Source organism: Parasteatoda tepidariorum, chromosome 10, assembly GCF_982258835.1.
Source record: "Parasteatoda tepidariorum strain Cologne lab strain chromosome 10, Ptep-v5.0, whole genome shotgun sequence".
NCBI lineage: Eukaryota > Metazoa > Arthropoda > Arachnida > Araneae > Theridiidae > Parasteatoda > Parasteatoda tepidariorum.
Genome location: NC_141764.1, coordinates 22,065,822 through 22,090,288, shown reverse-complemented (window position 1 = coordinate 22,090,288; position 24,467 = coordinate 22,065,822). Strand labels below are relative to the sequence as shown.

The 24,467-nt window shown below is 32.0% G+C and overlaps 1 protein-coding gene across 1 annotated transcript in view; it reads right to left on the bottom strand.

Moving 5' to 3' along the window:
• The window catches only part of LOC110283308 (uncharacterized), a 408,935-nt gene that overhangs the window by 311,057 nt on the left and 73,411 nt on the right, over nucleotides 1-24,467 (bottom strand). Inside the window, exon 3 of the mRNA XM_087152688.1 lies at nucleotides 23,625-23,841. Within this exon, the coding sequence (XP_087008814.1) occupies nucleotides 23,625-23,841 (217 nt within the window). The remainder of the gene's footprint in view (nucleotides 1-23,624; nucleotides 23,842-24,467) is intronic.

Here is a 24,467-nt window from a genome sequence, read left to right as displayed (position 1 = left end):
CACTTCAATAATCAGAGTAAAATTTACACTAAAAGTGATATTTCAAGAGTACAACAACATTTTTACTCTAGGGAGTTGTTCACTGCGACTTCGTAGCTAAGTAGATTCTATTTGATTGGCAATCAGATAAGTGGTACATCAGCGTTTGACTTTACATTAGTGAATGTTAGGGTCGAATGTCCAGCAAAGCCCATAAGGTGACTACTAAAACAACCATTTCAAAGGTTTTAGATTCAAAACCTGGTGGTTGTAGGCCACGTGGAAGACCAACACTGAAAATAGAAGGATGTGAAAGAGGACATAAAAAAGCTAAAAATCAAGTACTAGAAGTTTAAAGCCCTAAACAGAGAATGAAAAAGTGGACTGCCCTGAGGCGGGCTTTGATCCTTAATGAAGGTCAGGGGAGTGACACATCAAAGTTTGACCAAACGTTAGTAAATTTATAAAGAAGTTCAGCAGAGTACAGATGTTGGGTGCCAGTAAAACTCTTTTAAAATGTCGTATTTAAAACCTGGTGGCACTGGAACACACAGGAAACCATTGTTGAAGGTTGTGGACAGGGCTTGAAAACGATAAAAATCAAAAAATAGAGTTTGAGGCTTAAACCTGTGTTGAAAAGTGGGCTATAGTGAGGCAAGCTTTGGTATTCAAAGTGCTGTTAGGACAGTAAATGGTAATAGACACCATTTAGTTATAGATTATGTGAGTTCAATCTTTTTTGAAGACTTATGCTGATGGTAACCAGGGTGGGGTCAGAGTTTCTGGTAGTGGAGTGAACGTATTTATTCCTCCTGGTGCTTCGGAGTTCAAGATTCAAAACTCCTATTTTTCTTCGGTATTTCGATCAGAGTTTATTGCTATCAGGGGGGGGGGGGGGCTTGTAGTATGTGGTTCGGGTAAAGGATAAAATCCGGGACATCTCGACCTTACTAATAATTCTCCTTCAAATCAACCTCTAATTGTAGTATAGTGGGGGAGCAAACTAGCAAGGACATCTTTAATCTTCTTGACAGACTTTCACCTGACAAGACACCATACATTTTTAGTGGATCCCATCACATGTAGGGGTTGAGGGCAATAAAAGGGCCGATTTATAGACCATGAGTAGTGCTGAGGAAGGTGTGCGTTTTTATGGAAATCTCCCATTTAGCGAGATTTCATCCCTTGCAAAAATAGAAGTAAACAATCTTACAAGAACTCGTTACAACTACTCATGGTATTTTGCAAGATGTCCGATAGGGTTTTTCCAGCCCAGACCTCTCTTTTCGGGAAGGATCAGAAGACCTAAGAAGTTTTCTGCTGATGTTCTTTAGACATGGCTTCCCCTGACGACATTTTAGTTTATTTAGGTTTTACCAAAGTTGAAGTTTTATCGGATTCACTACTGTTTTTAGGCTTTTTGGAGATTTTCGGTTTCATGTGGATTACCTATCCCTGCTAGACAATCTAAGATTAAGTAACAAAGACAACAACATTTATGCGAGTGGCGTATCAAGGTTTGATCATACATTAGTGAATATTAGAGTCCAGCAAAATGCAAAAGTTGAGAACTAAATACAACTGTGCTCACTAACTATCTAAAGTACTTACTCGCCTTGTTTTCAATCAAACTCCACATTACTACTCTTTCATAATTAATGAGTTAAAAGGCATTTTGCAAACAATCTAATAGTCTAGTACAGAAATATGTTGATAAGATGGCTGCATATGTTGAGTGTGAATTTATTATACCGAGTTAACTAAGGAAGTTTTTAATAGGTACATGTTAAGTCGCATTTAAAAAGCAGTCAATTATTCAAGTTTAAGATCATATTAGCAAGAGGGCTGCAAATATAGAGAACAAATATGTCATGCAGAGTTAATAAATAGCGTAGTTTGCAACAAAACAAAAAATGTTTTATACACTACTTTTTAATGCTTCTTTTCATTTTCTCGAATTCGCAAGAATTCTTTCATGAGATTTTAATGAACATAAGAAGTGGAGGTTCTATGTGGCCTTTTACTGAATTGGGTAAAAACTGTTTTAACGTTCACGCAACGGCTGTAGGAACATATGTTTTGATTTTTTCTTTGTTTTTTGTCTTCAATCTTGCTTAATAAGCTTTAACTATTCTAAGCTTTATAAGTTCCGAAAAGTGATTTAAACTGTCTGTCTCGTAATGGGCTGTGCACCCTCTGGTTGCTTTCGTTTTCTGCCCAGTGACTGGACTTCTAAGGGTACTCCTCAATTGCCAATTTCCTAATACGCTTGGAACCATCTTCCACTACAAAAACACACAAAGATTGTTGTTTACAGTACCTTTATCCCTTAAAATCTTCAAATTCAAGGACTATAATTAAAAAAATAAAAGATTAACCCCCCCCCCCTTGAACTACAAACCTTCATCCACTAAGGTCTTCAATAGTAGAAGAGTTTCTTAACATTACATTTATTATTCCTTTGATAATATTTTCACAGTTTATTTTAAGCAATGTTTGAAGAGATGAATAATATACTTGGGGCCTTTATCCACTCCAAAAACACTCAAAGATTTTCTCTCAGTTCCTTTAATTACTGAGATGTCTAAAATTTAATGATTATAGTTAAAAAAGGCTAAAATTAGATCTCGATCCAGGAAATCTCTTCTTATTATTATTTAAAAGTGTGACTGAAGATCTTCATCCTCTAAGATCTACAATAGTTGAAGAGTTCTCAATATACATAACGAAATTCTTTAATAATATTTTCAAATTTTCAAAGTATATTTTTAGCAAAAGCGTCGTGATGAACAATACGCTTGGAACCTTCGTCATCTCCAAAAACACTTAGATTGTTTCTACCCAATAAATCTTTTTTTTTTTATTTATTTAAAAGTGTTGTTAACAATCTTCACCCACTAGGTTTTCAATTATAGATGCTTTCTCAATATACATAATTGATTCCTATAATAATATTCTCACAATATAATTTCAATAGTTGCGCGATGAGTATTACCTATAAAATTGTACATTACAAAAACACTCGAGATTGTGATTTCATTAAGATAATGAATATAGTTAACGCATATTATAGTTAATTAGGTTGGCCGGGATAGCCTGGTCGGTAGGGCGCTGGACCCATATCCAAGAGGTCGTGGGTTCGATCCTCGCCGGCCGAAGACTCCCCGTGTAGTAAATGGTGACTGATGCACGTTAAATCTGTCGAGTCTCAAAGTCCTCCATGTTCCTACAACAAATCAATACCTCTGGGGGTACTGATCCAGGAGTTTCCTTGTCTTCTGGATTGGTTCAAAATTACAAGGCTACGGAGTTGAACGTAAGTAGTCGTAAACCCATGAAATTGGGTCGGCTGTTCAGTGACGGTTATAAAATAAAAAAAATAAAATTAAAATAAAATATAGTTAATTAGATTAAACGTAATGAATTTAGTTTTAAAAAAAACAAAAACAAGATCTTTATAAATAAATCTAAAATTAACCGAGAAGTTCTATTCACTAGTTTCCAATGCATATTATCAGTTGTTTTAATGTTACTTTCATGGTATATTTTTAGATATCAAAGTTGGTGCGCTGAATAATTTCTTTTTTTCATTCCACAACTGCTCTATCAAACACAACAATCGGCAAAAACATTTATTTATCGTGATAACCTTAAGCCCTTGTCTGTAAATCATATTCTTCCCGTCTATTCGAATTGATATCTTATACTAAGTAAAAGGGCGTTTTCTCCTGGGCAATGATGAATTGTTGATTTGAAAGCGAAGAATATAAACAATGGTGCCATCATCAGTTTAAAGAAAAGAAGGAATAAGACGATGGCTGAAATAAAAAGTATGGGCTACTAAATAATCTATCTTCTGCTAGAAGGAAAGCCAAAACAAAACTGAAAAATTCCCAGAACACTCGAGCCGCTATTGTAACGCCCTTTTCGGCAAAGAATACATTCTTCAAGTTTAAAACGACCAATCAAATGCAGCGAGGTTTTCATTTGTTTTCCAGCAGATAGCCTGGCAGATCTATCTAGTGTTTATTTTTTTTTTTATCATTTCAGTTCAGTTCTTTTCGGAAAGAAAACTACAAGCTGTGTAACTAAACAAGACGGACGACCAATCGCAGAGCGAGGAATGGGAACCTTGTATAACGCATTATCGCCGCCTGCTGCTGACTGTGACTGATTCTTTACATGGATGCGGATACCGTTTGAAAGAATGAATATTTCCACCATCCATCTTTTTATGCCCATTTGTTTCTTTATTTCTCCTCCCCCCCTCCTGTTCCGCATTTTCAGCCAAAAAGAGGCTTTTTTGGCTGAGTTTTCTTAAATATAATCTCTTTGTAGCCAATACAATGCGGGAGAGTGAAACAGGAAAGTCTATTTTTGTTTGCTTTGATTTGGAAGACTGTTTTCGAATGAAGCAAGACCATGAAAGAATAAACTCGATTAAAACATGAAATATTGCTTTTCAACCCTTGCTCAGACCAATAATTCTTAAAAAAATAGAAAGTTTGAAAAGTTTAAGTAAGATCATAAACTTCTGTTCGTTCTAATACACGTAACCGATATTCCAAAAATGATCGACAATCTGACCAATCAAATAAAAATGAAATGGAGATGACTTTCTGCGTTTTTCTTAAAATAACTGTTTATTATTTTCCCCCCTAATATTGAAATACGTTAAAGTCTTCTTCAACAGAGGACATTGATAGTTGAGAAAAGGCTAAGCAAAGTGTTCGAAATAAGCACCATGTATAGCAATAATATGGCCCGGTTAGAGGACAAAACTAACGGACCATCTTTTAATATTTCATTCGAAAAAGTCTGACATGCAGTACCAAATATGTATCGAAATCGTGTGCTTAGCATAACAGAACCACATCCAAGGTCCTGGCTTTGTAGGTCCCGTTTCTATTCTATGACCTAGCATCTGACGTGGAGAAAAAATGTCATTATAAAGATACAGTAAAGTCGTATATTTGGCAAAGCTTTATCGTCTGTTGCTCCAATCAAACTTGGAATATTATATTAGAGAAGATAATGCCATGTTAAAATACATCAAAGCCGTGTATTTGGCAAGGCATTGCTGTTTGTAGATACAAACATATAAGAAATCTGTCTTAGAAAAGAAAATTATATAAAGATAAAATACAGTCGTATGTTTGACATAGAAGTATTTCATTTAATATTTCATAACCGTCGTTGTGTTAACAGTCGACCCTTTTTTTTGGGGGGGGGGGGTTACGACTACTAATCTTCAACTCCGTATCCCTATAAGTTTGAAACAATCCAGAAGACAAGGAAACTGCTGGATCAGTACCCCGAGAGGCATGATTTGTTATGGGAACATGGAGGACTTAGTGATCCGACAGATTTAACGTACATCAGTCACCATTTACTACACGGGGAGTATGGCCCAGGGGGACATGGGCCCAGTGCCCTACCAACCAGGCTATCCCGGTGACATAGAAGTATTGTCAATAAGTTTAGTCTGATTTCGATTCTAAGTTAGGAAGAAAAATATCATAATAAAGAGACAGTACAGCCTTTTTTTTTTTTTTTTTTTTTTTTTTTTTGCTAGGCCGCATCACCTGTGGGTTCAAAGTCTGCTTTAGAAAAGAAAATTGCAAACTAAAAGTATACTACGGCCGTATTTTAACATAGTACAGTCTGTAAGTTCAATCTCTTCTAGAATCTAACTTAGTCACTTCTGATACTTATCTAGGCAACGAAAATTCTTTGCTAAATTTACTGTAAAGTCATATATTTGCCAGTCTCGTTAGTTGGTAACTCCAGCAAAATATATATTAGGAATGCCAATGCTAAAGATACAATACAGTTTTGCTAATCTTCACCATCTATTTGACCATTTGTGACTTTCGGTTTCGAGAAAAAATTTCAGAAGCGATCACCTTCGGAAAATGCTTATTAAAATAAAATTGAACACAGTTCTGATCACTAAATTGAGACTGCTTCGTTCACGAGAATGCAAACTTGCATTAAGATCAATGATTCTAAAAATAACTGAACCAAAATCTACCCAAAACTGCAGTATTGAAAGTTTAAAAGGAAACTAAATGCACTATTCAGTTCTGTAACACTGAAAGTAAATAAGAACTTTTAAGAATTTCACATCACCAACAGAAAACTGCCACATCCGGCCAAATGAGAGGATTATATTTTCCATTTCTTAAATAATTTATAGTGCATAAAACTTCCACAAACAAGCACATAAATATATGAAGCAACACGTGGAATATTTGAAAAATCAATTTGGCATTTGGATAATTTTTGCCATTTTGCTCTCCATTTCTAAATTTTAAAAACATTGCAAAGTAAAAAATACACTTTGATGTATTATATTTCGAGGATTTTAAAGAATACTGCAAATGGAACTGACATCCACCACTAAGACAACAAAAGAAATACACTGCCTTTTCTAAAAGTCATCATCACCCCTTAGCAAAAAGCCACCGGAATCCTGAATTATTAAGTACACTGTGGCGATATTTGTCATACAAGTCAAGAAAGTGGCTCCCAGGTTGTCCAATATCATTTGTTGACACCACAATGCCTGAAAGCGATTTAAAGTTTAGCCGCTTAGAATATTTTTTTGTTCTTTTTACATTACACTGCTGTAAACTTTTAAAATCTCATCCAGTAAACTTTTCTTATTTATTTTAGGAACCTACCAGATTAAAACGTTGAGGAGGTGCTTTGCAAATGAGTTCGCTGTAAATGTAGAAAGCCCTTTTGATCATGACAATGCTTTTTACGTTTTTTTCCGTTTTTTCGATTTTTTTCATTCTTCTTCTCCCTTTTCCCCTTTTGAGTTGAGTTGAGAGAGAGCGAGTGAATATCTAAACTCTTTTATAAAAGCCAACCTTTTTGGCGCAAAAGTTTGCGCGAAAGTTCAAAAGAAGTAAAACGGGGGAGACAAAAGGTTTCGGTGTTGTTTGGCCAAAGGAAAAGTCGTTGCTCACTGATAAGAAAATGTTAAGCCGTTTGTGATGCTCTCCTTGTATTCTTTTTGCCCTCTTTTGAAGTTCGATAACAGGCTTGCTCAATCAAACGACAAAAACCAGATTGAAAGGGACTTTGTTTCCACCTTTTAAGGTTTCTTTTCTTCTAAAAAGGGATCGTGGAAAAATTAAACCCTTCTTTAAAATGCTATTTTCTGATAGGATATAAACATGAGGAACAAAAAAAAAAAGATCTTTCTGTTTTTTTGGAAAAACTGCAACGGCAAAATTGAAAAAAGAACACAACCGTAAAAAGCTAAAACCTCATAAAACTAAACCACTGTTGCCATACAAGCAACAAGCAAAACCGTAATTGATTAAAACTTTATATCATACATTGCGTTTAGTTTAGTACAGACCTGTAACATATTCTTAGAAAAACAATAAACTATATTCAGTGGCGGAACAGCCCAGAGAGGGCCAAGGCCTACTGTGCCCATCTCAGTTTTCTTGACCTTGAGCTCTAAGGGTGCAGGAATAGGTTAGGTGGTCAGCCGAACGTGAAACCCCCAGTGTTTAGTTCTCAAGCATGCTTGGTACACTTTCATCGATCCACTGAAGGGATGAAAGGCTGAGTCAACCTTGCCCACCCCGAGGATCTAACCCAGGACCTGTGGGACGGGAGCTCGAAGAGCTATCACTCAGCCATTGGGCGTCTAACATATTCTTAGAATCTTTATAATAATGAAGTAAAAAAGTATGCACACAAGGGATCGCAAATTAATATTTAAACGACGGGGAAAAAAAAACAGAAGTGCTTTGAATTCTGCTGAATCACTAGTGAGGAAGGTGGGGTGAAAATATGAAAACCCGTTCAGTTGCTTGATGAAACCTTGTGGTATTTCACATAATTGTCTTTGAACTCACCTGCTTTTCATTCGGTCATCAAACGGGGTTCGAAGGTTTCAATTCCGTCTTCTTTAGATTCGTTAGATTTCGATAGCATTTTTGTTTTAATTTTCTTTCTTAAATATTATCTGGTTCCAGTTCGACGGGAAACGAATACAGAACTCCACAGTGGTCCAAGGCACATTCTATGAGAGTGGATCATTTTAAAATCTGGTTCATGTGTTTGAGATGTGACGACTCGAACACTGTTCAAAAGATCTTGAAATGTAGAAGGTATGTACCAGTAAAAAAAGGAGATCTTTCAAAAGATGAATTGAACATTAAAGGTTAATTGTTAGCGGACTATATTGATTGGATCCGTCGAAGGAAGCTAATTGAGATGGCCTTGACCTGCAAAATGCTGTAGTACTTTTGAAGAAGAAATATTATTTTGTGACCCTAATGTGCCCCCATTTTTTTATTTGATTTTTGATAAAGATTTTTAAAAATATTTTAAGGGTGTTCATTTTGGAACGACCAGCATTATTAGTTAGGTTCTTCGCTCTCTTTTCTTAGATAAGGACAAGATGGGCTTGACTCAGGGTAGAACGTGGCCTCGATGCCCGGCTCTTTAAAGTTATTTTTGAGCTTACACTGTTGGAAATTTCTCTGGAAAAATTATTAAATTGTTTTATATAATTGTCATTCACTATTATATACACGTACATGCCATATCACGGAACAAAATTTTCGTCGCAAATTCTCCTTCATTAATAATTTTAAAGTTTAAAAGAAAGAAAAAGTAAGTTCAGACAAACCTAGAGTAAGTCGTGAAGTTTCAATTGTTGAAAAAAATACTTCAAAATATTAAAATGCAAATAAATTATTAGAAGAGAATTTTTCCGTTGCGTTATCTTAAGCTATCATCTCATAATTTACTTTCATTTCCATATTTTTTTTTTCAGTATTTGAAACTTCATGTCCTACTCTAGGTTTGTCTGAACTCACTTTTTCTACACTTTTAAATTTTAAATTAGTTTTGAAAGAGAGTTTGCGATTAAATTTTTCTTCCGCAGTATGACATCCTCTTGATTTATGCTCCAATAAGCTGTTTCCAGATGACTTCAATAATTTTTTCTCTTATTAACTTCAATAGTGATACTTAAGAGTTATTATTTTGCCTTTTTTAATTTTCCCAAAATACATTCGCTATCTAACCTTTTATACTACAATTTAGAGAATTTTTTTTAATTTTATTTATTCTCTTATATACCGTTAATCGTAATTCAGGATACGAAAATAAATAAATATATGCAGAAATTATAAATTTAAACACAATAGCTTCAAGACACATATTTATGTAGCAAATTGAAATAGAAAAATACGTATAGAATAGAAAACATACGCATGGAAAATGCTCTAAATTACAAATTATAAAGCTACTAAAAGTAATCCCTTATTAATATATACACTTACATTAATACGGTATATTTCGATACAAAGAATACACATTAATTTTCATATTATAAGCTCCGAAAAACAATTTACTATGTTAATATACGCAAATATGCTAGTATATAATAGATAAATTAATACGTATTTTGACTTAAAGAAAATTTATTACTTTGCATATTATAAGGCTTCTAAAAATGAATCCCTGTAATATAGCAAGTAGAGTCATAATATTAGTATATATGTAGAGTTACGATATTAAAAATGCATATTATTTGTATAAAGCTTCGAAATAAATAATATTGAGCAAATATGCTAATATACTATGTTATTCAAATAAATATGTAGTAAATCCCTTAAACAGAATCGTATTGATTTGCATAATATGTAGCTTCTAAAATACTTTACTTTATGCAAATTAATGCACATTTTAATCAAAATATCTATTAATTGGCTTATAATAAAGTTTCTAAAAATGATAAAACATACAAATATTATTATATATTATAATATCCAAATTGATTTTTACTTAGTTTTAAATACTTATTAATTTGCATAAGATTAAGTTTCGAAAAATATTTCAGTTTAATATGCATAATTTCCCTATATTTGTCATAATGATAGTAATTGTTATTATTGTAATAGAAGTAATAATAATAGTAATAATTAGCTGTATTATTATTATCAATGATAGCTGTTCAATTGGATTATTTGACATTAGAGTAAAATTCTCGTTCGTTTAAATCTCTCTGAAAATGATTTCTTTTTTTCCATTTAGTGCAATATTTATTATAAAAATAGTAATTGTTATTATTGTAATAGAAATAATAACAATAAGTTATTATTATTACTAAGTTAATATTGATTTGCATATTATGTAGCTTCTAAAATCCTTTACTTTATGGAAATTAATGCTTATTTTAATCAAAATGTCTACTAATTCGCCTATAATAAAGTTTCTAAAAATGATCAAATAATCAAACATTATTATATATTATAATAACCAAATTAATTTTTATTTCGTTTCAAATACATATTAATTTGCATTAATTCGAGAAATATTTCAGTTTAATATGCATACTTTCCCTCAAAATTTAAGACTCCTTTTGCACGGCAGTGCTGCGTAAACTATCCAATTAAAGAATTTGAGGTTGCATTTCAAATATTATAACTCTCTTTGAGAAAATTATTTTTCCATTAAATGTTTCTCAGTTCTTACCACTAAACCAGCTTTAAAAATCATCCAATTTTGGAAGGTTGGAAAATATTTTTAAAACGCTCTATTTAAATTCAGAAATGCATTTGAAAACTATCGGATAAACGGATTAAGAATTTTAGGCAACTTTGTTCCATTGCTATTCGAGGTAAAATAAAAATTCGACATCTTTTTAATGGTGTAACGGAAGGTTACTTAACTTTTAGAGCGTATTTTAATTTAATTTGAGTGCAAACTTCAATTCAGGAAAGAATATCAATTTGTTGAGAGTTATTTCATTCAAAGGCGTGAAATTGAAACAACTTTCGGTGTAACGAAATTATCATAAAAAAACATGTTGATTTATTAGCGTTCAAAACTGTGTTTTAAAATATTCAATGATAGCTGTTCAATTGGATTATTTGACATTTGAGTAAAATTCTCATTCATTTAAACCACTCTGAAAATGATGATTTCACTTTTCCGTTTTGTGCAATATTTATTATAATAATAGTAGTTGTTATTGTTATAGAAATAATAATAATAATAATAATAAATTATTGTTATCAGTGATAGCTGTTCAATTGGATTATTTGACATTTGAGTAAAATTCTCATTCGTTTAAATTTATCTGAAAAAGATGATTTCACTTTTTCATTTTGAGCAATATTTATTATAATAATAGTAGTTGTTATTGTTATAGAAATAATAATAATAATAATAGTAAATTATTGTTATCAGTGATAGCTGTTCAATTGGATTATTTGACATTTGAGTAAAATTCTCATTCATTTAAATCTCTCTGAAAATGATGATTTCCCTTTTTCCTTCAGTGCAGTATTTATTATAATAATAGTAGTTGTTATTATTGTAATAGAAATAATAATAATTTATTATTATTATTATCAGTGATAGCAGTTCAATTGGGTTATTTGACATTTGAGTAAAATTCTCATTCGTTTAAATTTATCTGAAAATTATGATTTCACTTTTCCATTTTGTGCAATATTTATTATAATAATAGTAGTTGTTATTGTAATAGAAATAATAATAATAATTTATTATTATTATTATCAGTGATAGCTGTTCAATTGGGTTATTTGACATTTGAGTAAAATTCTCATTCGTTTAAATTTATCTGAAAATGATGATTTCACTTTTTCCTTCAGTGCAGTATTTATTATAATAATAGTAGTTGTTATTATTGTAATAGAAATAATAATAATAATTTATTATTATTATTATCAGTGATAGCTGTTCAATTGGGTTATTTGACATTTGAGTAAAATTCTCATTCGTTTAAATTTATCTGAAAATGATGATTTCACTTCTCCGTTTTGTGCAATATTTATTATAATAAAAGTAGTTGTTATTGTTATAGAAATAATAATAATAATAATAGTAAATTATTGTTATCAGTGATAGCTGTTCAATTGGATTATTTGACATTTGAGTAAAATTCTCATTCATTTAAATCTCTCTGAAAATGATGATTTCCCTTTTTCCTTCAGTGCAATATTTATTATAATAATAGTAGTTGTTATTATTGTAATAGAAATAATAATAATAATTTATTATTATTATTATCAGTGATAGCTGTTCAATTGGGTTATTTGACATTTGAGTAAAATTCTCATTCGTTTAAATTTATCTGAAAATGATGATTTCACTTTTTCATTTTGAGCAATATTTATTATAATAATAGTAGTTGTTATTGTTATAGAAATAATAATAATAATAATAATAATAATAATAATAATAGTAAATTATTGTTATCAGTGATAGCTGTTCAATTGGATTATTTGACATTTGAGTAAAATTTTCATTCATTTAAATCTCTCTGAAAATGATGATTTCCCTTTTTCCTTCAGTGCAGTATTTATTATAATAATGGTAGTTGTTATTATTGTAATAGAAATAATAATAATTTATTATTATTATTATCAGTGATAGCTGTTCAATTGGGTTATTTGACATTTGAGTAAAATTCTCATTCATTTAAATCTCTCTGAAAATGATGATTTCACTTCTCCGTTTTGTGCAATATTTATTATAATAATAGTAGTTGTTATTGTTATAGAAATAATAATAATAATAATAATAAATTATTATTATCAGTGATAGCTGTTTCAATAATAATAATAATAATAATAAATTATTATTATCAGTGATGGCTGTTCAATTTCCAAAATTAATTTCTTTTTCTTTTTCGACATTTAAAAAAAAATTCTAAAGATTAGGAAAGAGTAGTACTTTAAAAAAGTGAAAGGAAATAAATAATTTAAATAAAGGCACGAAACTTTCACTCGTCAACTCGCCATTGAGAACCGAATGATTTGGGTTGGCGAGTAAATTTCTTCTTGTAAATGTTGTATTTCTATTCAAACAACCATCGATATTTTTCGCAGAGTTAGCATTTACATGCAAATTCTGAAGAAAAAAAATATGAGGACGTAGCTTCCACAAATCTTGGAAACCCAAATTCGCCAAAATGTTTTACATAGAATTTCTGTAATGGAATTCCTAACATGGACAACCCTAGGAAATGGCATTTTTGTGCCAAAGGGTAGCGGTTATAGAATCAGTGAAACTTTATGGCAACCTTATTTTAAATAACTATAATATTTATTATTATTATTATTAATATAATTGTCCTTATTTTTGCACTAAATATGTTTAAATTTTTATTTATTTATCATTTCATGGTTTTGGTCATAAAAAAGTTTTTCATACTAAATATGTTGACATTTTGAAAAATTGTTCAGATTTTTAATTCTAAAAGAAAACAAAAAATTTATTTAAAATTCTAAATAGATAAAACTTCTTCGAAAAAAAAACGCGCTTAAAAGCATCAGAAATTTTAAAAAAAGGATAAATGTAGCAATAAAGGAAACGAAGGAAATAAAAATATGACCTCTGGAGCAGACGTCTTCATGGGGTACCGGCCCCGGTAGCCATAAAACAAAACCTTTTCTATTGAGGGAGAGGCAAATGCCTAAAGTAACTCCCTCAGTACCCCGAAGGTTTTGTACAGAAGTCCAGGAAAAAACATGAAATACATAGAACCAATTTAGAAAAGAAACTCAAACAAAATCATCAGAAAATAAAAAATAAAAACTCACTTTAACCAGGTCAAACAGCGTTTTTATTTTCTGATGATTTTGTTTGAGTTTCTTTTTTAAATTGGCTCTATGTATTTCATGTTTTTTCCTGGACTTCTATACGAAAACTTCGAGGTACTGAGGGAGTTACTTTAGGCATTTGCTTCTCCCTCAATAGAAAAGGTTTTGTTTTATGGCTACCGGGGCCGGTATCCCTGAGGGCGTCTGCTCCAGTGGTCATATTTTTATTTTTATTTTCTTCGTTTCCTTTATTGCTACATTCAGATTTTTAACTCATAGTTAAAAATCTGATGATTCTGATGATAGTTAAAAATCTGTTAAAAACTTTGCTCAGTATGGCATTGCTTCGAATACTTTACCTTCCACAGGGTGAGTAGCCAGAATTTTTTACAATGAAAAATAAGTACCTTTTAAGTGCTTTTTAAGCACTCAAAAAGTATTTTTAATCACTGTATAAAAAAAAAAAAATTTAATTAGGATCTGTGCAGTAATAAAAATAATTTTTTCCTGGCGTTGAAAGTTCTTAATTTATAAACATAAAATTAATAAAATTTAGAAACATTTTCAAAAACTTTACGTAATCATGATAAAATAACTACGTTTCTGATAAATATTGTAGAGAAAATTGTGAAAAATCATGCAATTTTTGTAATTTAGAGCAACAATCGATACGGCAAAGAAAAAATCTCTTTTTAAGAGATAGAAAATTAAGCACTTTTTACAAATCCCAAATAAAAAAAGCACCTTTAAGGGCTTTTAAAAAACGTAAATCAGAAATAAGCACCTTTTAAAAACGCTACGCACTCTGTTCTAGTGTTTCAAAACATGAGACTTTTGAAAAAACTAAAACGGAATCGAAATTTTATGTGATATTCAATGAGAACTTGAAGCTTTTCTTAATTAAATCTTTCATCTATTTTTCAATTTTTTACTAAATTCTTCATTGCTGTAATTATTTCTTCATTTTTTATGCACCTTCACTTTCCCAATTCATAGTATTGCATCAAGCTCCTTCTTTTTTTTCTTTCTAGTTTTTCATGAACATAAATTTATTAATAGGTATCAATTTATAATCGTTTTAATATGTATCTACTATTTGAAATCATGAAAAGTTTTGTTTTTAACATAATTTAAAATTAAAAGAAATTACCGAATTAGTAATTTAAATTTTAGTTTTGGTTACAAAGTTATCTATTCATACCTTGTTTTTCCCTACCTCTGTTTTAACCTTGTTTATTTGAATTTATTCTCTTATTTTGTTATTATTTTCTACCACTATTTAGTTCCTATTTAAATTCCTAAGTCATAACTTAGTATGTATGCCCACTTAGCAGTGCCGTAGAGAGCTTAACTCGCGCCCGGGGCACAATACCTTTTTAGCACCCCCCCCCATTCGAAAACCATCTAATATTATAAGTAAAATATACTCGCAAAGTAATAAATAAATAAAGTAAAATAAATAAAGTCATAGGCTCAAGCTAGGCATTAAATTTGAGACAAAAAATCTAGTTGAGAAAACAAGACTAGATTTTGAAATGTATATGATCATCTAGAATTAGTTCAAAAGATACCTATTATTTATTTTACATATTTACAAAGAAATATTTTAAAAATACGCAATTTTAAAACAATAAAAAAGTAAATATTTATTATCTCTAAGGAAATACATATATTTAATAATATGATCATAATACATTAATAAAACTAATTACTATGTATAAATTTTCCGCTTTTGATGAAGCAAATTTATCAATAACATCATTAAAGTTCATCATACTTTAATGATAAAGTTGATCGTAAGCTACTTTGCGTTTATAGAAATAAAAATAAATAGTGTTCTGAAAGAAAGAATGTTTGTACTTTGTACACTGTACAAACATACAAACACTTTGTACACTGATGTTTGTACCTTGTACACTGCAAATATTTGGAGATAATATATGTAACCACACAGCGTAGATGCCATAAGGAAGTGCTGACAGACACAGGTCGAGTCAGCCCTGGCATTAGAAAAGACGCGTCATTTCTATTATGAATACATTATTACAATTTGATAGTGTTCCTTTTTATTTACGAATTAACATTTATTATATTTCACTGGCACTAAATTTAAAATATATTTTCCAGAAATAAATTATAATAAAAATAAGAAATTATCCAACACTTTTTTTTTGTTTTGCTGACCATTTGGCGCCCCTCTGTGAGTAGCGTCCGGGGCATGATGCCCCCCCCCTTGCTCCCCCCTCGCTACGCCACTGCCACTTAGGCCCCATTAACTTACTTTAAGTATGGTCCCAGTTTTTAATCAAATATGTTTTTGTTATACATTCTCAAACTTTAAATTATTCAAATAATTTGCAATTGATATCATCATAATTTTATTTAAAGTAAACAAATATAATTATAAAAGCACAGTTTTAAATATCAAAGCATAGTTATAATTAAGTTTCATTTTAAATTGCGTCTTCAATACTTGGATTTAACATTAATTGTGGCTTACAACGGTAGTCAAATGATTAGAGAGATTTTTCCAAATGATTTTAAAATTTATAAAAACTAAATAATAAAATCGCAAGATTTTAAATTATTTGTTGGAGACTAAAATAAAGTTTAATAAAGAATCTTAACTTCCGCTTTCATAAAAGAGCACTGAGAAATTTTAAACAAAAAACGAATGGAAGAAAAGGTTACAAAAAAAAAATTTTAAAACTTTTCCCACCCGAAGACTGTAACTCTATAATTTGCTGTTCATATTTCTTTCTGGCGAAAGTAATGATTTATAATAATAATTTTTTTCCTGTCTGGCGAAAATCATTCATTCTTGCTAAATGACGATAACGAAAAGGGGCAAAAAATTGCTTCTCCGTTTTGTTCCATCAAGGATGATAGATAGCAGTAGGCCCACGTCATTGGAAATGACGTGACAAAGGGCGTCTAGTAGCGCCGCCTAGCGGCTGGCGGGCATATCATTCATCACAGACCCCTTCGCCGCCGAGTCAGCTGGGAATTAGACAGAATAAATGGCCCTTGTCTACCTAAAACATAGGCCTTTGTCTCTCTGGTTGGGTTGCTATAAACATATACTTTGGCGTGATAAATTGGCGATAATAAGAATGATGTTTCCTTACAGAACTGACTAAACCAATGAGGCTTTAATTTCCAGCAGTATGTCTCATAAATTTAACTAAAACTCTATAGATAGCATAATTTCAGGTGTAACTTTATTTGAAAGCTGATGATCACATTAATATTTAGAAATGAGTTCTGCATATAACAAATCAAACTTTAGAGATTCTGGAGCCTGTAATTTTATGCAAATCTTAAAAATAAATACAAACTAGTTATTTAAGAATTAAAACTGAATCACACCACCGTTTTATTTTGTTTTAAGATGTATAGTGGTGGGAGATTTTGGTGCGTGAAGAAAAATAATATTGCTCAATTTTGATGATACCAATAAAATGGTGCTAAGATGAACGATAGTATTTTTTATAACCGTCGTTGAACAACCGACCCAATTTCGTGGGTTTACGATTACTAATGTTCAACACCGCAGCCTTGTAATTTTGAGCCCAATCCAGAAGACAAGGGTACTCCTGGATCAAGTAATGGGAGAAATTTGCCTTCGTGGAGGATTTATTCATTTTTTTTTTTTTTGATGGAGCTAACCCGCATTTGCGTTACATGGAGAGAAAAACCACGAGAACCTCCCAAGGTTTGCCTGACTGCAAAAGGAACGCTAACCTATAAACCGTCTACCACTGATGATACATATTTCACATCAGTACTGTGGTCGGTGCAAGCCAGATGCGGAATTCGTATCGATTGGGATTCGAACCCGGTTCGCCTCATTGGAAGGCGAACGCTCTATCCCCTGAGCCATCGCGGCTCTGAACGATAGTATTATACAACTTATACTTATATACACGATACTATAGTTCATCTGCAACTGAAAAATGATGCAATTTAACAATATATTATGGTTGAGCAGCGATAACTCAGGGGATAGAGCGTTCGCCTACCAATGATGTGAACCGGGTTCAAATCCCAGCGAAGGCTGGTCGATACGAATCTGCATCCGGCTTACACCGACCACGGTGCTGACGTGAAATATTCCCAGTGGCAGATGGATCATGGATTAGAGTGCCTTTATGTCAGGGTAACCGTGTGAGGTTCTCGTGGTCTTCCTCTTCATTTAACGCAAATGTTGGTTAGTTCCATCATAAAGTCCTCCACGAAGGCAAATTTCTCCCAATACTTGATCCAGGAGTTCCCTTGCCTTCTGGATCGGGTTCAAAATTTTAAGGCTACGGTGTTAAACGTTAGTAGTCGTAAACCCAAAAATTGGGTCGGCTGTTCAACGACGGTTATAAAATAAAATAAAAAAAAAATTATTATGATTGAACCAACGTCAAACCGTATCAATGTTCAAGCTACCGATATTATCATTCGACGTCAAACTGAATTTTTTGAATGTCTAAGTTTTATCTTTGCATAAGACACTATATAGTTGGACAAAAACAATTTTTAAAGCGTTTCATAATACTTAAGGCCTGTTTAGACGATCCAATTTCTTGGACAGAGATTGATTGATATTGATGGAAACTTGTTTTGCTTTGAGCTTTGATCGTGTAAACAAACATCCAAGAACTTGGTCCAACTTCTTGGACGATAGTAGAGCATGTTCTACTTTCCATCCAAGTTTTTTCTCCCTCAACCAATCACCGTCCTAGGTTTTGTGACGTCAACAAGCAGGCAGCAAATTATGTCATTTTGTTGTGGGTTTTCATAGATTTTAGTCCAAATAAATTGATCAGTTGAGGTTTATTTGTGTTATTATGATTTTATTTGAATTTATTTAGTAGTTTTAAACTTATGTAAGTATTATTTTATAATGTTGAATATGAACAATGCGCATGCGCAAGTTTTTCTTTCAACGAATCAGCGACATTCAAGAACTTGGATAGTGTCAACGAATCATCCAATTTCTTGGACAGAGAAATCCGTCCGATTTCTCGGATTCAAGAAATTGGACCGTGTAAACAGGCCTTTATTGTAACATTTAAATTTAGTTCTATTTGTTGATACTGGTTTTGGTCAGAGTTTAATATGAAGTGATGGTTTTGGAACTAAACACAATGATTCCATTTAAACAGCTTTTTGTTGATCAATACATTTTTATAGTCTTGTGCCGCTTACACCGAAGAGTCATTACAATCCGACCACCCTCCATCTATAACAATGGGCTCGTCCAGGTTTTCATGGCTTCTCGCCCAGGAACAATGTTTTCATGGGGCACATTAGGACTCATAATCCTCATAGAACAATCCCTGACGTCTGTAAGCTACTTGAACATAGTTGCAGACCAGGTTCATTCATTCATGGCAACAGTTTTTCCTGCGGGGGAAGGTGTTTCCCAACAGGATAATGCACCATGTCATAAGGGTCGAATTGTCGAGGAACATTCCAGTGACTTTCAAGTTATGTCGCCCTCAAATTCACCTGACCTTAATGAAATAGAGCATTTGGGGTCCTACTTGGAAAACCAAATTCGTGCTGCCACGCTACCCCCTCGCAATGTGAGTTAATTGCAGGACCAGTTGGTGAGCGCTTGGTACCAGATACCTCAGACTACCTATCAGCGCCTTGTGGAATCAATGCCACGGCGGGTGCTAACAGTTTTGAGGGATAAAGGTGGTCCTACATGTTACTAGCAGGGTGGTCATAATGTAATGGTTCTTCGGTGTAGATCCTAGTATTGATTCATTTTGGTCTTGATTGTATTGAATTTTACTCGTCTACTACGCATTTAGATTTTGGATTGAGATAAATTAGGATACTGGTCAATTTTTCTGTGACCTTGATAATTTGCCATGATGAGCCATTTTAACATCAATCCAGCCTCCATCATGCAATATAATCCTTCTTAAACTTGATTGTACGATAGTAAAATATTACTCACATTTTGCTGCAGCCCTTATGAATCTCCATATTGAATAAATTTCCATCAAGTTTCAAGTTTTCATCGTGCAATTTTATCTTCGTAAACTTGATTACACTGTAATATGATATCACTCACATTTGCTGCAACCTTTATAAATTACCCTGTTAAATCATTTTACAGTCTATCTCAGTCGGTCAATTTCATCTTTCTTGATTTTTTTTGTCAATACCTATTCGGATATTGACATTCGGCATTAGGGTATCAGAAGGGCAGTTTCATTGACCACTCATTCAGGGGCACCATATTAGGTGAGCCAACGTTGCTCATACAGTAAGAAAGATAGTACAGAGAAGAGAAGGAAGGAACAATCATCCCTTTTCCGTGATTTGAACTCGGAATTTTTCTGACATGAGGTCAGCTCCCTGACCACCATACAGCCGGTTGGCTCTTTCTTGAGCTTAATTGTTCTGTAGTAGGATAATATGGTTGGATTCGTATAAAGGTTCAAATGAATACTTTATTTTATTCAAATGAATACCTTATTTAGGTTGCAGTAACTTAACAAGTACGATAAATCAAGGTTACCAATATTATTGTTGAGAGCCATTTAGTTTAAAGGGATTAAAATAAAACTCAAACATTGATTGAAAAACACCAAAGCTGATTTCACGCCATTCTTCATTTGAAATCGAATATTGTAGCATAGATACCTATCAGTGTTTTTTGCAAATTATCAGTGACTCTCGAGCAATCAGTAAGAAAAGAAAGTAGGGGAGGGAGGTTAGAGAAAATCTGCCATAAAAAGTTTCTAAAGCGGTATAGCTTCCTTATAAACTCAGGTCGTCTCTGGTGTCATGCGCTGGAATGATTCTAAGAGCAGTCACAAATGAATCGGTTGAATCCATATAAGATTCCTTTTTACAATTTAAGAAGTAGTGTATACAGACAAAATAGTTAAATTTCCTATTTAAAATTAGAGCATCACAGTCGATGTACTTTTCCTGGTAATATCCCTGATTCACTTGATTTAAAGTTATTAATTCACTAATGGCAATAATCACTGTTATATTCTCCATTCGAATTACCTAACATCAAAAAAATTGTTCATCAATGGCAATAATTACTGTCATATTCTCTATGGCAGTGTTCCCCAACCCCCGGTCCGTGGATCAAATGGTACCGGGCCGCCCATTTCATTGAAACTAAATTTAAATTCCTATGTTTATACCCCAAATTAAAAATATCTGTGTTCTATCAAAATTTTATTTATTTAAAAAAAAAGGGGTCCCCGAAGGTAGTTGCATAAATGTTTTAATGTTTGTATTGTATCATTGTCTCCAATTACCTCCAAGTGGAACAGTCTCATTGCAAAAAAACAAGCTCAGGGTTCTCATTGATTTAATGTTCTAGTACAGGGATGGCGAACCAATGGCACGCGTGCCATTTATGGCACGCGACACAATATTTTGGGCACTCCACCGATCACAATTGTTGCTACACTATGAATTGTTATTACACAAATGTTATTACGCTATGAAGCATATGTAGCAATTAAATTAAAATTCACAAAAAAAAAAATAATAAACAATTATTAATAAAAAAATTAATACTAAAAAACAATTAATAACCGTAAAAAACAAGCTAACAATAAATAACTAGCAAAAAAAAATCAACAGTCCTGCTTAAACTAACATCTTAGAACCTAATATAAGTTATTGGTTATCTAATCTGCAACAACAAAAGTCACACTGATGTTACTTTAAGTTGAATTACTTGCATAACTGAGACATTGCAAAATGTTTTTTTTTTCAATATAAATAAAGAGTTTTGAGTTGATAGTATTTAATATTATTATTTTCCCAATAATCACGAAGTCAAAATTATTTGACGACACGCCTATGACCTCATTAAGCAATTTTTTTAGAGAAAATGGCAGGTTGGTGTATAAAGGTTCGCCACCCCTGTTCTAGTAAGTTAAAATATTAAATCCCTTTATAATTATTTTTTGGTGTAACTACATTTTATCTTGTAGGCATGTTTAAGTACAATTAAATTAAAATTAATAAATCAAAATAATCTTAAATAAAAGCAATCAACTCCCCCCTCTCCAGCAGGCCACGGTAAAATTATCAAACGTTGACAGGTCCGCGATGATAAAAAGGTTGGGGAACACTGCTCTATTGGAATTGATCCCGCAGTGGACTGATCGTTAATGCACGGTTCCCAGCAGATCACCGAAGTAAAGCATCACTGGCTGCGGTCAGTGTGCGGTGGATGACTACTTGTATTAGTCTGCGTAGGGACCGAGGGTGTGCGGTATTGGTCCTCCTTAAACTGTTCCACTTCAAAGTGCTCGACTTCGAGAGCAGATAGTCGGGTAACCGAAGCAGGGGTGCCATCCCGTCTGCAGAGGATCAAAATTGTGATGGCATGTCTTCGGATCATCCTCTTGGTTGTTTCCCAGACCTACGCCAGTAGCCTATTGTGCAGCTCTAGTGCGACGAAAATGAACTACTCTATTGGAATTGCTGAATTCCAAAAGAATCTCTCATCAATAATAATAATTGCTGTCATAATTTCAATTGGAATCTTTGGATTCCAAGAGAATCCATCATCAATGGCAATAATTGCTGTCATATTCTCTATTTCTACGTATTCGAGTCACCCGATTCCAAGAGAATAATTCACTAACTGCAATAATTGCTGTAGTATTTTTCGTTGATGAATAAGATTTTATAGTGTACCACTGTACTAGTGCTAATTTATTTTCGTAACCCGGTTCTTATGAACGGTTTTAATTAAATTAAAGTCTTACATTAAATCACGAAACTACAATAATAGCCAGAAATTAAACATAGCATTGTTCAAAACTTATAATCGATGGAATTCTTATTGTGTCGTCATACTGAATTGATTATTTCATACAAGGTTTTAAATCTTTAATTAAAACACATTAAATTCACTTTTGCATAAAAATCTGCTGTTATCGATAAATTCTAGCTACTTTAATCAATCATAGTCTGATTTCCAATGAGTTTTTAAAAAAAAAAATGTTCGTAATAGATTTGAATGGAAGCTTTCCCTTTAGAATAAAAACAAATATTTCTCGTCAGTTTGCGGTTAAAAAAAAAACTGGAGTATATAACTTATTCCAACTGTTTTTGAAGCATAGTTTTCCAAAATGCAGAAAACGGAAAAATGATACAGAAAAGTATTTCACTGTTTTTTCCCGTGTATAAAATAGTCATACATCATAACCTATCTCTGCAAATGATAATTTGGTCATTTATCATAACATCATCTGACATTTAGGGGTGCGTGGTGGAAAGGAGTAGGGGGGGGATTTAAAGTAAAAGATCGGAAGAAGTTTTCTTGACAGTATAGAAGGGGGGGGGGTAAAAAGTGATCCATAAAAATTTAGAAATAAATGAAGTCTTTCCTATATGTTACAACATGAGCAGCGATCTGTATTTGAAAGGATATGCGAAATTCATTAGGGACCGTATGCCTAGTAACATATATTTATTTAAAGGCCTTCAAGATATAAAATATAAATTACATTCGACAAGACGCTCTTACGTTTAAATGAAATTCTTATATTAAAATAACCTGTTCAGTTTTTAAAATTTATTTTTTCATTCGAATGTTGACAGATTTTAAATCAAAGGCTTCTTTTTTTTAAACATATTTTTCTTTTTTACTTCTTTTTTTCGTAAGAAATTATTTAGGATATAATAATATAGGGCTAACAAGTTTAAAATAAAAATTATATATTTAACACTAGAAAGACGGAAAATTAGTATATACCTATATTGCCGAAAAGAAGTCAAAATGATTAGATTGTGAATACGTCAATAAATTTGTTTAAAAATAATTTAACATTTTTTATATTTTTTACAGTTATGTAACAAGTTATTAGTAAATATTAACAATAAAAAAATTATATGTCGTTCAAAAAGTCACAAAATTCTAAGAAATTGTTTCTTTGCATACATCATTGTTTTCCTAAATATTTAAAAATAAAACTAAAATAAATGAACTAAAATTCAAGTAAATGCAGTTATAATTCCAAAAAGCTTTGCTCTTACCTGTACACATTAAGCTGGGAGGATTTGCAGGCCAAAGTTGACATGGATAACAAAAAAAAGGATAATCGTTAGGCTGGATATTTCCTGCACTTATAGCAGAAGTAGAGATAAGAACACATAAGTAGTACAGATTCACACATGTAGTAGTGTAGTACAATTCCACAGTGGCATCCAAAGATGTGTGGTAACCGCAGACAAACTCCTTCATTAGATGTCCCTAAAAAGAGGAGTATAATCACTGTATAAAAAATTATATAATGATAAGAAATTAAAAAATATACAGCATTAAAATTTAAATCAAAATATTTTTAAATTTTTCTTAAGTGTAAAGAATATTTAAAATTTGATGACTTTCCTATTAAATTTATTTGATGACTTTCCTATTAAATTTATTTGATTGAATCTATTAAATTTATTTGAATATCAAACTTTATTCTTCATAAAATATTTTGATTGAGCTAAATATCTATCAATCAAAAAAGTTTAATTTCATAATAAAAGGAAATGTAATATTTTTAATGTTCTTAGTCGTCGAAGGGATGCCTCCCTTAGAATACATTGAATGTCTAGGATAGTAACTCCTTTCGCCCCAACTCCATGAGCCACTGAAGGTGTCCTTAAAATTACAGTATTCGGATTCTGGAATAGTACACTTTGAAACAAATATTTCTATGCTAATAGTAAGATGAACTTTTGACTTCTCACCGGGAAACGAAATAACCTTACATTTATTATATATTTTGCTAACACCATCTCCTATCTTAAAGCTGAATTGGCTTGCACAACATTATTGAAAAGGCATTTCAAGAACCTTGAGGTGATTTCTCCAATGAACTATTGTTT